The following is a 15,749-nucleotide window of genomic DNA, read 5'->3' as shown; positions in this document are numbered from 1 at the left end:
ATCTATCTATCTATATATCTATCTATCTATCTATATATACATATACTGTAAACATATATACAGTACACTCAATCCTCGTACATCGCGTGTTTATAAATCACGGATTCGTAAATCACGGCTAAGTGGCTGTCAGACTGCTGGCACCCTTAAATCGCTGTTAAGTCACGAAAATCGTGGACCTAGGCACCGAAGTGGGCCTTTTCCGAGGAGAATCGTAAACTGCAGCATTCAATTTGAAAATTGCGACCCAACAACCAATCACCACCCATCCCTGGTGGCAAGTGTGAATACTAATGCCACCACGTTGTTGTTGCTCTTCCCGCCAGTCCGCACACTACGGACCATCGCCGTGGAGTACGAGAGCTACCTGCCTTTTTTTGTGCACCTCCCCCCTCCCCACCTCCTACCTTCCATGGCCCCTCCCAAACCCCTAATGAAGCGCTCTAAGCAGTATGGCATCAAGAAGCAGCCGCCGCTGTCGTACAGTCAACGTTTGGAGCTCATTTGTCGTGTTGAGAAGGGAGAGACGTTTTCAAAGCTGTCGAAAGAGTTTGGGAAGAACAAGTGCTGAGAGGTTCTAAGTTCTTCCCAACACCATCCCACTCCATTCACTTAAGCAATATCATCATAGGATTAAGGTGAGATCCCTTAACACTGCTTATTTCTATTAAAAACATGCACTGAATATTCCCGAATTTGTATGCTTGTGTTTGATGGTGCCTAGATAGGTGTAGGTAGGGTGCTGTGGGGGGTGGTTGGCCAAAGTCCAGACCCAAATTCATTTTTCACATAAGAGTTATTATTTATAAACCACGGAATTTGTATATCGCGGCAGTGGTCCAGACCCAAATTGCCACGATTTACGAGGACTGAGTGTACTCATACATAATTATGAGTGTGTTGGCCCTGATGACTGCCTGAAGAGTGTAAGTGTAAATGTGTAGATGGGGTAAGGGTGATGCCCTGGAAAGAGGAAATTATAGAGGCATAAAGCTTTCTGACCAGGTAATTGCTTCAGGGAAGAATTATTGTTAAGAACAGGGATGTGTACTTTCTTTTTGTTGATTGGGAGAAAGCCTCTGAATGAGTTCCTAGAGAGGTGGTGAAGTGGGCAATGAGAAAGTTTAGGATCGAGAAGGGGCTGGTTAGGGTGGTTATGGTTATGTATGTGTGTGCTTGCACTCAGGTAAAGGTGAATGGAGATTTGAGTGATGGGTTTTCCGTGAATGTTGGTGTGCATCAGGGGTCAATCTTGAGCCCCATGTTGTTTATCATGGTAGCTGAAGCTCACTCAAGTGACTTCTCAAATGGACTCCAGTGGGAGATGTTGTAAGCTGATTATTTGGTGCTGATGGCAGAGAATGAAAGGGAGGCAGAGGAAAGATTTAGGAACTGGAGATAGTATGGGGCACAAGGGCTTAAGGGTAAATGCAGATAAAACAAAAGTGATGGTATCTAGGGCTGGTGGTGGTACTATCGAAGATGAGGGAGAGTGGCCATGTGCGATTTGCCACAAGGGAGTGGGAAGTAATTCCATTTTGTGAAGTGTCTGTGATAAGTGGGTGCAAAAGAGATATAGTGGTATTAGAGACAGAATGTGAAATAATGCTGATTTCATGTGTGTGGTGCGTCAGGGAAAGCACGTGGAGATTGTCAGGCATGAAAGGATTGATCTTAGTGGTGAGTCTCTTGAGTGTGTGGAAGAGTTTTGTTAGGTGGGACACATGGTAGGTGCTGAAGGTGGGGCTGGAGGCTTGAGTGAGGAGTGGCTGGAAAAAGTTCTAGGAGCTGTTGCCTCTCCTGACGCTGAGAGGGCTCTCCCTCCGTGCTAGGAGACCTTTGTATGAGGCATGTGTTAGGAGTGTGATGCTGTATGGTTGTGAGACCTGGGCAGTAAAAGAAGACAATATTTGCAGGCTCACATGTACAGACATGAGAACAAATAAGCGGATGTGCAATGTGTCCTTAAGTGCAAGGCCTGGGGGGGCTAATATGACCAAAATGTGAAATGTTCTCAGATTATACCTGATTCCATGCCAAATGGTCACAATAAAGTCTGGATCATAAGAGGAGTTGAGAGGTAGGATGGGACTGCAGTGTATTAGTGTTGTGATGAGGAGAGGTAGATTGAGATGGTTTGGGCATGTGGAGAGGAGGGGGGAAGATAACTGAGTGCAGAAAGTGAGAAGTGTTAAATTTAGGTGTACGGTTGTGAGAGGCACACCAAAAATGACCTGGGACGAGGTCACTGAGTGTGACCTCAAGGATAAGGGACTGTATGGGGAAGCTGCCAGAGATCAAGCAATAAGGAGAGCAGCCATTAGGTGACCAAGGCTGATGCATGCAACCATGTTGGAGGCTTTAAAAACAAAACAATATATCCATCTATCTATTGCCAGATCCCTTAATCCCATAAGGGGTGGCCACAAACAAATCACCTCCATGTCACCCTGTCCCCTGCCATTTCACTGCCCTGCTCCCAGCTCAAGCCCCCCTCTCTCATTTACCTCTCCACTCCATCTCATCCTTGGCCTTCCCTTCCCTCCCGCCCCCTCCACCGCACTCACATACACTCTCCTCATCAGTCTCAAGCTCTCCATCCTCTCCACATGGCCAAACCACCTCAATGTGTTTCTCCACATGCTTCCTATCACATCCACATCTACACCACAATACTCCTTCACTTCCTTATTTGTCAGTCTCTCTTTCCATGTGACTCCACATGCTCCTCTCAAATAACTCATTGTCAATGCTCTCACTCTTGACTTGTGTCCCTTCAAGAAGGTCCAAGCTTCACTTCCATACATTAGAGTTGTTATCACAATACTGTCAAGGATTAACTTTTTCACTTTCATGTTCATGTCCCTGTTTCTTATCACTGCTTTCAAGGAACCAGCAACCTTTCTTCCTTGTTGTTCCCATTCAAGCAATTCACCCTCTAAACTTCCATCCTTACTAATCACACTACCCAAGTACTTAAACACAGTTACATTTTTCAAGATGAAAGGGAGCTGCAAGGCTTGGTGGATGAGTTTGGGAGAGTTTATAAGAAATGGAATCTAAAGGTGAATGTAGGGAAGAGTCAAGTTATGGTCTCTGAGAGAAATGAAGGCAGTGAACATATATATATATATATATATATATATATATATATATATATATATATATATATATATATATATAGAGATGATATATATATATATATATATATATATATATATATATATATATATATATGTATATATATATATACAGTCATCCCTCCACTATCCAATGTAATAGAGCCAAAGGCATGTTCGGAAAGTGGCCCTGTCCGGAAAGTGGGCCTCTGACTGCTGGACTAGTACTTATGGACCCTAACCCAACCTAACTTTGAAAGCCACCTAAATAACTCCCTACCAGACATGCGTAGCACTTATTTAAACCTATCTAAGATCCTATTCACACCAATAATGGACATAAAGCATGAAATAAATGAAAAGGAACTAGAGAATGAGGAATAAGAAGTGAGTATGGAAAATACTTAGGCCTAGCAGCATACAGGGTACTGTACTGTACTTACAGCACGTCTGTGGCCGCCTCCTCTAACTCCCTGAGGTCTGGCAGTTGTGAAAATGCTCTTGAAGCACATACAGTAATCCAGTGTTGTGCTACACTTAATTCTTTGCACTGTGAGTTATAATTGTTTAACAATGCACATTCTTCTTAACTGAACCACACCAGTCTCAACCGCCACATTGCACTCCACATTCACTTCACAGTTAATCCTTTACATTCTAAATTCTAATTTCATAACACTGCACAACAGTGTAAATTCCCATGTGGTTATAGTGGCGAGGTACTGCAGTTTATTCACTGTTTATTCACAAAAAACGAGCACATGCGGCATCGATTACGATGGACGTCTTCCCTGAAGAAGGTTAGGCAGTAACTGGGAACAGGGTTGCCAGATCTGAACTTGGCCACATTACCAAACTCCTCAATTTTCATTACCAAATTCTTAATGGAAGCATTTATTCTTCACTAATTATATATACAAGTGGAAATACATGTAATCACTCTCCTTATAATTAACAGAATGTTGATTATTTTCACACTATGTTGGCTAGCAAATTCCGCAGATAAGAAGGTTCTACTGTACAAAAGTGAAAGAACTAAGAACTGTCAAACGTATGCCCTGTGAAATGGGTCAAACACTCATTCATACATCATTCAAGTCCCCAGGATCCTCGTTGTACCTCAAAAGCTCAATCATCTGCACATTTATCTGGAAGTATTCTACTTTGCAGACCCACTTTCCATACACAGTGGGTGTAATCAAACCTGTAGAAGTAACTTGCGGAGTGGCCATCGTGTCTCCATCTGGTAGTACTGCACCAGAGTCAGTAATGGGCGGAAGTCATCCAAGGCAAGGACACTGCGACATGCCTCAAGGTCACCATTATTCTGTGGGGTAGATAAAGATGGTGAGAGGCAGCCATAAACAGATAAATCATGTGGTAGGTGGGGGCACTCACCATCCACTCACTCAATTTAGTGCTGCTCTCGGGTGTCTGCCCTGTCCTCTCCTCCATCCTTCTTTCCTTCCATCTACTTCTATCTTTCTTTCCTTCATTCTTTCCTCGTCCTTCTGCCTACGGGTGACTTTACACTCCCTCTTCTGTCTTTCATTCCTTCATTCTTTCCTCTTTCTTCTGCCTATGGGTGACTCTACACTAAGTGACAAGCCAAATGGTTTCCTGTACACCAGGAAACTATTTACTACACTGGGTGGTAACCATATAACGAAATTTTGGCACCTGGTAGTTTAGTGGGTAATTATTGTGCTCCAATCGGATTGAGCCAGTGAAGGTTTATATCCAAGGGATGGTTGGTGTTTATTGCTCAAGTAATGCCACTCAGGGATGAGTCAGGTTGGTCACTCTCATCTTAAATGTCAGGACCAACTGCCTAGCCCCGGGCTCCTACGCTCCTCATGGGGCAACGTAGGATTGGATGATGGATGGATGGATAAGCCATGGATGTGTTCCAAAATATTAAAACTTGCATACAGGTAATTATGCTTTATCACCTATCACCACTTAGAAACAAAAAATGAATAACCTCCCAGCACTACACAGAATAGCTCAACAACATCTCAACTCTCCACCTACCACAACATTTCACACACATATACACATGCACACAGACAACACATCCATGTAAAACCTCAGCAACAGCATCCTTCATGAACTACCATGAGACAATTACTTTACCCAGAGCAACACAAGTGCACCTAGCCAGACTACAATGCAGGCATCAATCTTTCCTGCTATGTGTTAATGCCCATAACCACCTTGAGGGAACCTCGTCTGGCATCTCCTCTCCCCCTCCCCTCCTTTGGCAGCCTGCTCGATCCACCCCCACCCCAAAGTCCATAACTTTAAACTCATCCCTGTCGTCATCAACCCACAGTGCTTGTGGGTGAGTCATCGGAAGTGGATCAGCACAACTCAGAACGTTACTAAATAGTATAGGCTACTACAGCCTACTGCAATAGGAGCCCCCACAAACTCCTGAAAGTTGCCAGTGTTCGCTGGATCACTAAATAGTGTGTGGTCACTACCCACTCAGAGCTGGTGTACCTTCCTTTAAAAAAATTCCTATCGGGATTATTACTCATGCATAAAGCATTATACCAGTATCATATTCATCTTACATATTTTACTGATGCTCTAAATGAGATGTAAGCTGAAAAGTTCTTTATGGAGTTTACTAAAAGCCATGAAAGCTTATTGTGCGTGTTTGCATTCAGCACTTTTTTACCAAGTGTTATGAATCTCTTTTTCCAGGGAAGCATGCCCCCAGACCCCCCTAGTAGGGCTATGTTCGCTTCGTCTGTTTTCAAGTCCTGGTTACAGCCCTGAGTACCAACACAAAATACAGTTCACTAACAGTCCACTATGTGCACACCACAACCCATTTACTCACCTTACAATCATAACTCAGACAATCCTTCACCATAACCTTGACAAAATATCTCTGGAAGCACCCAGTGAAAGTACAGTAGCTGGTTTCCAGCAGACCACTGGGTACACATGCAGATAAGCATGAGGCTGCAACTCCTACTATAAACAGTCTACACACAAGTAGCAAAAGAATGAGAAAAAAGGAGTCAACAAGCTGCTACCATACCAGAAGATCCAGAAGCTGTGTGAGATGTGTTGCAATGACATGCTCATCTTCATGTAGCGCCCAAGATCGCTGCTGCTCATCATCTTTGCATTCGCGTAATTGCTCCAGCAGTCTTGCCAACCTCACTCCATCACCACTCTCATGCCAGGCAGCCCCACCATTTCTGCTCTGGTCTGACTCCAACAAAAATAGATATAGTATATGACATCTGTTATATTCAATACAGTACTTGGAATGCAGTTATAAAAGTTAAATTATGTACAGTAAGTCAATATTCCATCTACTGTTCCATTGCACACACCTTCACACTTGTTAAGGTCTAACTCCACTACACACATACATACATCATCTAATCCTGTGTTGCCCCATGATGTGCGCATAAGCCCGGGGCTAGGCAAGTTGGTCCTTACATTTAAGATGACAGTGACCAGTTTCACTCATCCCAGAGTGGCATTATGTGAGCAGTAAACCTCAACCACCCCTTGGATAAAAACCCACACAAGCTCAATCCAATTGGAGCACCTTAATTACTCACTAAACCACTAGGTCCCATAGTTTGGTTATATGGTTACCACCTACTGTGGCATATGGTTTCCAGGTGTACAGGAAACCATTTGGCTTGTCACTCAGTGCAGAGTCACGTGTTAAGTGACAAGCCAAATGGCTTCCTGTGTACCAGGAAACTATTTACTATGCTAAAAGTAAGAAAATGTAATCTATATCATCATTCAATATTTGGAATGTTGTATGAAAGCTAAAGTCAGGTCAAAAGTTTGTCTACTATTACACTGCATCTACTTCACATTTGCCCTGTGACATGTCCACACTTTCCTCCCTAACTCACATCACATCACAGAGAATAATCTGGGTGAAAAAGCACATAAGCCTCTCTCAGCTTGGGAACACTGACCAGCAGAGGAAAGTGAGATGTAGAAGAGGTGAAATATTACACAAACTTTTGTCTCAGACAGTTCGCATCATAATCTACCTCACGATAAGCTAGCATACCTTTAACCCAACCATTCACTCACTTGATATAGCACTATCTTCAATATGTGAGGCCTTTCTTAAGTTAAATAAAACCGTCTGGTGGTAGCAAGAATAAGATACAATATATGCCATAATGTGGTAGGTGGGGGCATTCACCATCCACTCACTCAATGTAGTGCTGTCCTCAGGCACCTGCCCTTGCCTCTCTTCCTTCCTTTGTTCCTGCCTTCCTCTTCTGTCTTTCTTTCCTTTATTTTTTCCTCTTCTTTCTGTCTATGAGTGATTCTACGCTGAGTAACAAACCAAATGGTTTCCTGTACACCAGGAAACCATTTACTATGCTGGGTGGTAACACAACCACATTATGGCACCTGGTGGCTTAGTGGGTAATTAAGGCACTCCTATCAAACTGAGCCTGCGCAAGTTTATATCCAAGGGGTGGTTAGGGTTTATTGGTCATGTAATGCCACTCAGGGATGAGTGAGGCTGGTTGCTCTCATCTTAAATGTCAGGACCAACTTGCCTTGTCCTGGGCTCCTACGCTTCTGATGGGGCAACACAGGATTAGATGATGATGATGATGATGATGATGAATTTTTTGATTTAAGGGGTTAAGAATCAATAAAACTTCTACCATCTGCCTCACCTTCCTTGCTGGCCAAGATGTGTGTACAGAGAGGGTGAAGGGCTGGTAAGGTGCTGCCGAGGGACTTCAACACAATTTCCACAACCTGCAACACAGACCATCTTGTTATATGTCAGAGATATGTTCCATAATTATATAACTTTCTCCATATAACTAGTCCTGTGAATCAGAGGGAAACTTGCAGATCAGCTTTACCGGTTGTTCCAAAATATCATACCTTTATTCATATAACTAGTAGTGTAAATTGCAGGGGATCTGACAATCCATAGGTAGCAATGGAGCTTTGACCTCTTCAGTCTGATATTGCATCTTTTAGTTCTTTCTTGCCATCAGCAGATGGTTTTATTCAGCTTTTGAGAACTTGTTAATGGTGCAGCAGTTCAGGAAAGTTATGCCCAATGCTTCCAGTTCAAAAAGTCTTCCTGAATAGAATAAAATCATCTGGAGATGTCACCATATGCAAATAGTTAAAAGGCATTTTTACTAATGCATCAAAGTCTTCGCTTATGCTTGACGGTCCATTCCCAGAGCCTCAGCAATCTTACATTTCAAACCTCTTTATATGTGACCAATTTGGTGTTAAAACTCACTGTCCATACTGAATACATGTTAGGGCTGTTTCATTCAGGACTGGCATTATGGTATTAGCAGCAGTGTTTTTGTGACATGTTGGTGGATGCACTGGAAGAGCAGTACAGTCTGTCTTAACAAGCTTCAAATAATCAAGCTGTTCCCTGCCCCAACCTGGGATTGAGATCAAGTCCCTTCTAACAATGGACCACTTCTCAAACCATCTGATCACTGCCTCCTACCCCAATCAGAGTGGATTATGAGCTGGTCTAATATTATCAGTAACCCTCAACAATAATTTTTGTTCTTCTACACTTTTTCATATCTCTTTCTAATGTTATGTATACTGTTAACAGTACATCAACAATGAACTTTCAAGTTCGATATTCCTACCTCTGACTACACTCTCCAAAATTCTGCCATTTTCTTACCTACCCGGATTTACTTTCTTACTTCCTATCTATAATGCCATCTTTTTTTCATAAAAGTCTTAGAATTCTAAAGTTCTATACTCCTTCAAAACATTATTCACCTTTACAGAACACTAAGTGCATAGACAGGGTATCGCTCTCAAATAAAATATTTTAACACTATTCATCCTATGTTCACTCAGGATTAATCACCCACACTTATTCCCATACCCACTAACCAATCACTGCAACTAGCCTATCCATCATAGTACTCAAGCCACAGCATAAAGAATAATTCACAATCAAGACAGCACTTACCATGTTTCCCATTCATCTTTTTATACAGTTTCAAACTAACCATACAAACCATTACATATCAGCCAAAATACAGTACTGCTATTAGTACACTACAATAATGTAAGAACATGTCTAAGTCTTGCTTCTGGGGGGGAAGGGGAATAAATGAAGAGATATCTGCAAGGTTGTCTTGTTCTGTTATGAACTTACAGGATATCTATTAGTAAAGTTAGAGGAAAATTCTTTTTTAGCATGAACCAGTCTTGCTTCTAGAATTAGTAAAAAAGCTACAATAACAGTGAGCCTGATGATGTACTTGTTTGGTCAGGTTATGGACTGAACGTACATCTATGAGTGCAGACAGAGGGAGAAAGTTGACAACAAACATGGAATCAAAACAACAGCAGTTGTAAGACTAGATGAAATGGTTTAGTGGAAGGTAAATGCATCTGCAGGGAACTTGGGAGTTTCAATGAAGAAGGTAAAAATATAGAAGAATTATGCTCAAATATGGAAACACTGTTTAATAGAAAGATACAACACTTTTAACCTGACCTGGACCCTCCTGAGCTATAGTCAGGCCAAACATGTTGTATCTTTCCAAGAAACATTTCCACATGTAGTTATATTCCACATGTGAGCATAATTTTTTCACCTGAACAATTCACAGAACTGTGATACCAAGACACAAGTACAAAAACAATCTGTATCAGCTTCCAATCAGCAGCAAGCAGGATGGCCTAAGCTTTACCCTGTTACATGTCACAAAACCAAGAGGGGCAGAAGCAGCAGTAGTGGCAGCAGCAGCAGTTGTAATGGCTTCACCTGGTCCCTTCTGAGCCTCAACACCCATACTCTAGTCAAGGTGGCAGCCATTATGCAAACATAGTATGACTATTTTCAGAACACTTTAATCAATCCATATACTATAGTCAAGGAGGCCAACATTTATGACTAATTTATAGTGACAAGTGAATAAAAAGGATGGAAGGGAAAAACACAGCCCATCTAATATTATTCAAGTAGTCAAGTCACACTCTTACAGGTGCAGCCAAGCATAGGTCAACTGTCTTAATGCATCTCTGTGAATGGGCTCTTTAATATAAAACATTAAAGAAAGAAAGAAAGAAAGAAAAAAAAAAAAAACAAGGCTTTTCTCTGTTTCCCTCCCACTCATTACATAAGGCCAGCACTGCAAACTTAACGATATGCTTATCTTAAAGACATTTTATGAAAGAGTGACTATGTTTCTGGTAAATATAAGGGGTTAAGGTAAATTGCATGTGAATTCTCTGTGAATGTACATACATAGTGACTGGTGGTGTAGCTGACACTGGTGGAGCTCCTCACTTCCTCTACTAGGCTCCGCAGGTAGCCTGCTGGCACTTGTGACACCAGACTCCTGCAACATATCATCATCACCATCATCCCAACCCTCTCTACCATGTAAAACACAGGGAAAGATTTTCATATCTCATTTTCTACAATGTTGGTATAAATACTAATTTACTTCATTATGGTAAACAATATGAAAGGAGGCAATGACTGTTAAAACCCAATGATGCCATACTCAAAACCCAGCATGTGTATCAGAAGTGTATCATTTATAAAGGCTCCAACATGCTTGCATGCATTGGCCTTGATTATCTACCGACAGTTCTCCACACTGGCAGCCTCCCTGTTCAGTCCCTTATCCCTAAGTTCACATTTTATGACCTCATCCCAGGTCTTGTTTGGTCCCGACGTTCACATTTCTCCTTCCACACCCAACTATCATCCTCCATCCTCTCAATGGGTCCAAATCATTTCAATCTCCCCCTCCTCATCACAACACCAACAAAATCAAGTCTCATCATTCCTCTCAACTCTTCCATTGCAATCCCGGCTGCCCCAGGCATAGCGTTCAAGGTTCCATTACTCATCCATCTAATCACTGTCATTTTTGTACTTTTAGGCCTACGAATAACCTTTTCTTTTATTGCCCAAGTTTTACTACCAAAGAGCATTACACTCCTAACACATGCCGCATACAAATATCCCTCAGCATGGAGAGAGAGTCCTCTCAATGTTATATGAGGCAACAGCTCCCTGAACTTCCTCCAACCACTCCTTACCCTAGCCACAGCTTACCTCCATGACATAAAATGTCCCCACCACCACACCACCACCACCACCACCACACACACACACACACACACACACACACACACACACACACACACACACACGCAAATGAAGAGAGTTTCCAGCAAGATCAATCCTTTCACACCTGACAATCTCGGCGCACTTTCTCCAACACATTGACACATGAAATCAGCATTAATCTGGATGACCACAACACTGAGCTAGTCCAGACTATCAAGCTTCTTGACACCATTTTTGACAGCAAACTATGTTGGGTCCAACACACAGCTTCCATCCTTCAATCCACCTCTTTCAGGCTCTACATGCTGCAATGGCTCAAGTCTCTCAGTTTTCCCACAGTGGAACTCTGCAGCACATACCGCTCTTTCATACTCCCAAAACTGGCATACACCTCGCCAGCATGGCCATCAAGCCTCACCACAACACAGAAGCAAAGATTAGAGTCTGTCCAGAAGTGTGCTGCAAAGATAATTCTTGGCTCAGCATATGTCAACTATACAAACTCACTTCAAACTCTCAGCTTAACAACCATCTCTGACAACCATCAAGCATACCTCTGACAGTTCGGACAAAGACTCCTGCATCACCCTCGTTACCTCAACCTGCTCCCTTCTCCCATCCCAACACCACCTCACACCATCCGAACCAGCAACAAGTTACTACCAACTAGAGCTAGAACTGATCGTTATAAGAATAGCCCAGTTCGTACCACTGTCCAAATGATTAATGAACAATAGCAAACAACATCTCCATGAATTTTATTTTTGTTATTGCTTTTGTTTGCTGTTAGTTCTTGAGTAAACCTAATTATTGGTACTGACTGTAAGTTTGGCTGTTACACTACTTTTGAGGCAGTACTGTGCTTACCTTTTACTAATGATACTTTTTAACTATACATCTTCAGCCTCAGAGCTGCCTTGCCTTAAATAAATTGTGAATTATTAATTCTTTTAATCGTTATTTCACAGTTTACCTCTAATATCACTACATTTCTAATGCACCCACTTATCATAAACACTGCACAAGATGGAGTTACTACCCTCACCCTTGTGGCAAACTCCACATGGCCACACTCCTTCTGCTTTGACAGTACTGTCACCAGCCCTTGATATCATTTTTGTGTTATCCACATTTACACTCAAACCCTTGTGCCCCATTCTGTCCACCCACTTCCTAAATCTTTCCTCTACTTCCCTTTTATTCTCTGCAATCAACACCAAGTCATCAGCATACAATATCTTCAATGGGAGTCCATATCCAAAGTCATGTGAAAGACCCTCAAGCACCACAACAAACAACAAGGCGGATATTGTATGCATTGAGAGCAATCCAGGACCCACCAACAAATACATATGTCCAACATGCTCAAAACCTATCATGTCGAGCAGACAGACAAAGGGTTCATTTCAGTGCAATTCCTGCAAGAACTGGACCCATTACACCTGCACAACACTTGCATCCAGAAAACATTACACAAACACCTGGACCTGCTCCTTATGCTCCTTCCCCCCACCCACCAACCCCCCTACCAATCCTACTCCTACTTCCTTCACACCTCCACAGTCAAACTCACCGATCCTTCCCACACCATCCAGTCCCCCAGCGCCTCCCATTCCAACCCATCCTAATCCACATCAACCCTTACCTCCATCACAACCTCCTCCAAGCCCTTCCCCTCCACCCACACCATCTCCCCCCCCTGCTGCAGCAGCCAACACACATCGCACACACAACATCCTTCAGTTAAACATAGATGGCATAAACACCAAAAAACAAGAACTCACACAATTCATCAAACAACAGAACATACACATTGCCATCTTACAAGAAACAAAACTACACAGAGCACAGAAAACACTGACATTTCATAACTTCACCACCATTCGACAGGACCGGGCCGACGGCAGTGGCGGTGGACTCATCACCCTGGTACACAAATCCATCAACTTTGCAGATACCAGTGCACACACAAAGTCACTTCTCCCCCCACATGACACCACAACAGAAATACAATCAGTTAAAATACGCACTGGTAACAAATCACACATAACAATCGCTAACACATACATTCCCCCCCAGTCGTCCCCCACAGTACCATACAATTACTCTCCACAGATACACCACATCACTACCATACCAAACATCATCCTGGGTGGTGATTTCAACGCCAAGTCGTCGGCCTGGCATGTCAACAACCCTGACACAGACAGAGGGCTGGTACTACAATCCCAGACAGATCATCTTTTCATACTGAGCAATCTAGACCAACATACCCATATCCCACACCAAGCCCTCTTCCTCCCATCATCTCCAGACATCACCTTCTGCTCCCCAAACCTCGCCCCCACTACATCATGGAGAGTGGTCAAAACCCTAGGTTCTGATCACCTCCCAAACATCATCACTACCAAAACCAGAATCACCCCAGCTGGCCACAAACACACATACACTAATTATAAGAGAGCCAACTGGGAGGCCTTTGTAACTGAAACAGAACAACATTTTGAAACACTAAACAGTACACCCATCACAAACGTCAACACCGCTGTGCACATTTTCAATATAATTATACAAAACGCAGACAAAAGACACATCCCTAGAGGCAACAGAAAGAGACACAACCCCAACTTCACACCAGAAATTCAAGGACTCATCAGACAACAAGACACACTGCAACACTCCCCAACACCCCATACATAAGACACCGTACAACAAATACAAGAACTCAACACTCAAATAAACAATAAAATATCAGGACAGCAAACACTAAACTGGAAAAATTACCTCCAAACACTTGACCACAAAACAAACATCAGCAAACTCTACAAAACACTAAACAGCATCACACTTTCCAACAGCAACACCACACAATCACATGCTGCCATCACAACAACAGACACCATACCCTCAAACAAACAACAAGTAAACACTCTCATCAATCACTTTTCACAAGTCAGCCATCTAAACCCCCATCCCGAAGACTGACGTATCATCCGACGTAAGAGACAGTTCCCCACAGACCCAGACTTCGCACCATTCACTTACAACCAGATGAAGCACATCATTAACAGCCTCAAGCACTCATCTGCCTGTGGACCAGACAACATAAGCAACATTCACCTTAAACACCATGGACCACAAGGCATACAAGCACTCACCAACATATCAAACTACAGCTACTTGTTTCATTTTTTTTTTTTTCATTTTTAAAGGCTCCAACATGCTTGCATGCATCGGCCTTGGTCACCTAATGGCGGCTCTCCATGCTGCACGATCTATTGCAGCCTCCTGTTCAGTCCCTTAACCCTGAGGTCACACTTAATGACCTCGTCCCATGTCTTTCTGGGTCTACCCCTCATCACCCCACCCTCAATATTAACACTTCTCACCTTCCTCACCCAATTATCATCCCCCATCCTCTCCACATGTCCAAACCATCTCAATCTACCTCTCCTCATCACAACACTAATACACTCCAGTCCCATCCTACCTCTCAACTCTTCCATCGTTAACCCAGCCCCCCCCTGACCTTGCATGCAGGGACACACTACACATCCACCTAATCATTGTCATTTCTGTAAGTCTGAGCTGGTGAATACCCTCCTCCTATACTGCCCTGGTCTCACTACCATACAGCATTACACTCCTAACCCATGCTGCATACAAAGGCCCCTTAGCACGTAGAGAAAGCCCTCTCAATGTCAGAAGAGGCAAGAGCTCCCTGAACTTCTTCCAACCACTTCTCACCCTAGCCACAGAGCTAGCTCCAGCCCCACCTCTGGCACACAACATGTCTCCCAAATAATAAAACTCTTCCACACACTCAAGAGATTCACCAGCAAGTTCAATCCTTTCACGCCTGACAGTCTCCACCTGCTCTCCCCGACACGCCATACACATAAAATCAGCATTATCTCGCAGTCTACCTCTGATACCACTACATCTCTTGTGCACCCATTTATCACAAACACCGCACAAGATAGAATTACTTCCCACGCCCTTGTGGCAAACTGCACATGGTCACTCTCCCACGTCTTTGACAGTACTGCCACCAACCCCAGATATCATCACTTTTGTTTTATCTGCATTTACCCTTAAGCCCTTGTGCCCCATACCATCTCTCCACTTCCTAAACCTTTCCTCCACTTCCCTTTCATTCTCTGTAACCAACACCAAATCATCAGCATACAACAACTCCCACGGGAGTCCGTTTCTAAAGTCACGTGAGAGGGCTTCAAGTACCATTTTAAACAACATGGGACTCAAAACTGACCCCTGATGCACACCAACATTCACGGAAAACTCATCACTCAAATCTCCATTCACTCTTACCTGGGTGCTAGCACCCACATACATAGCCATAACCACCCTAACCAGCCACTCCTCCAAGCCAAGCTTTCTCATTGCCCACTTCACCACCTCTCTAGGGACTCTGTCAAAGGCCTTTTCCAAATCAACAAAAACAAAATACAGATCCCTTCTCCTACCTATATATTTTTCCTGAAGCTGTTGAACAA

General features: G+C 43.0%; 1 protein-coding gene across 1 annotated transcript in view; it reads right to left on the bottom strand.

Moving 5' to 3' along the window:
- The window catches only part of LOC145413633 (NCK-interacting protein with SH3 domain), a 72,405-nt gene that overhangs the window by 35,313 nt on the left and 21,343 nt on the right, over positions 1-15,749 (bottom strand). The window contains exons 5-8 of the mRNA XM_080283293.1: positions 10,396-10,489; positions 7,811-7,895; positions 6,175-6,347; positions 4,324-4,446 (exon numbers count right to left, since the gene is read on the bottom strand). Coding sequence (XP_080139419.1) covers positions 4,324-4,446; positions 6,175-6,347; positions 7,811-7,895; positions 10,396-10,489 — 475 coding nt within the window. The remainder of the gene's footprint in view (positions 1-4,323; positions 4,447-6,174; positions 6,348-7,810; positions 7,896-10,395; positions 10,490-15,749) is intronic.

This window comes from Coenobita brevimanus, chromosome 97, assembly GCF_032717465.1.
Source record: "Coenobita brevimanus isolate Jiangsu-jjx chromosome 97, ASM3271746v2, whole genome shotgun sequence".
Taxonomy (NCBI): Eukaryota; Metazoa; Arthropoda; class Malacostraca; order Decapoda; family Coenobitidae; genus Coenobita; species Coenobita brevimanus.
The sequence above is the reverse complement of the archived record's forward strand: the minus strand, read 5'-3'. Positions and strand labels throughout refer to the sequence as shown.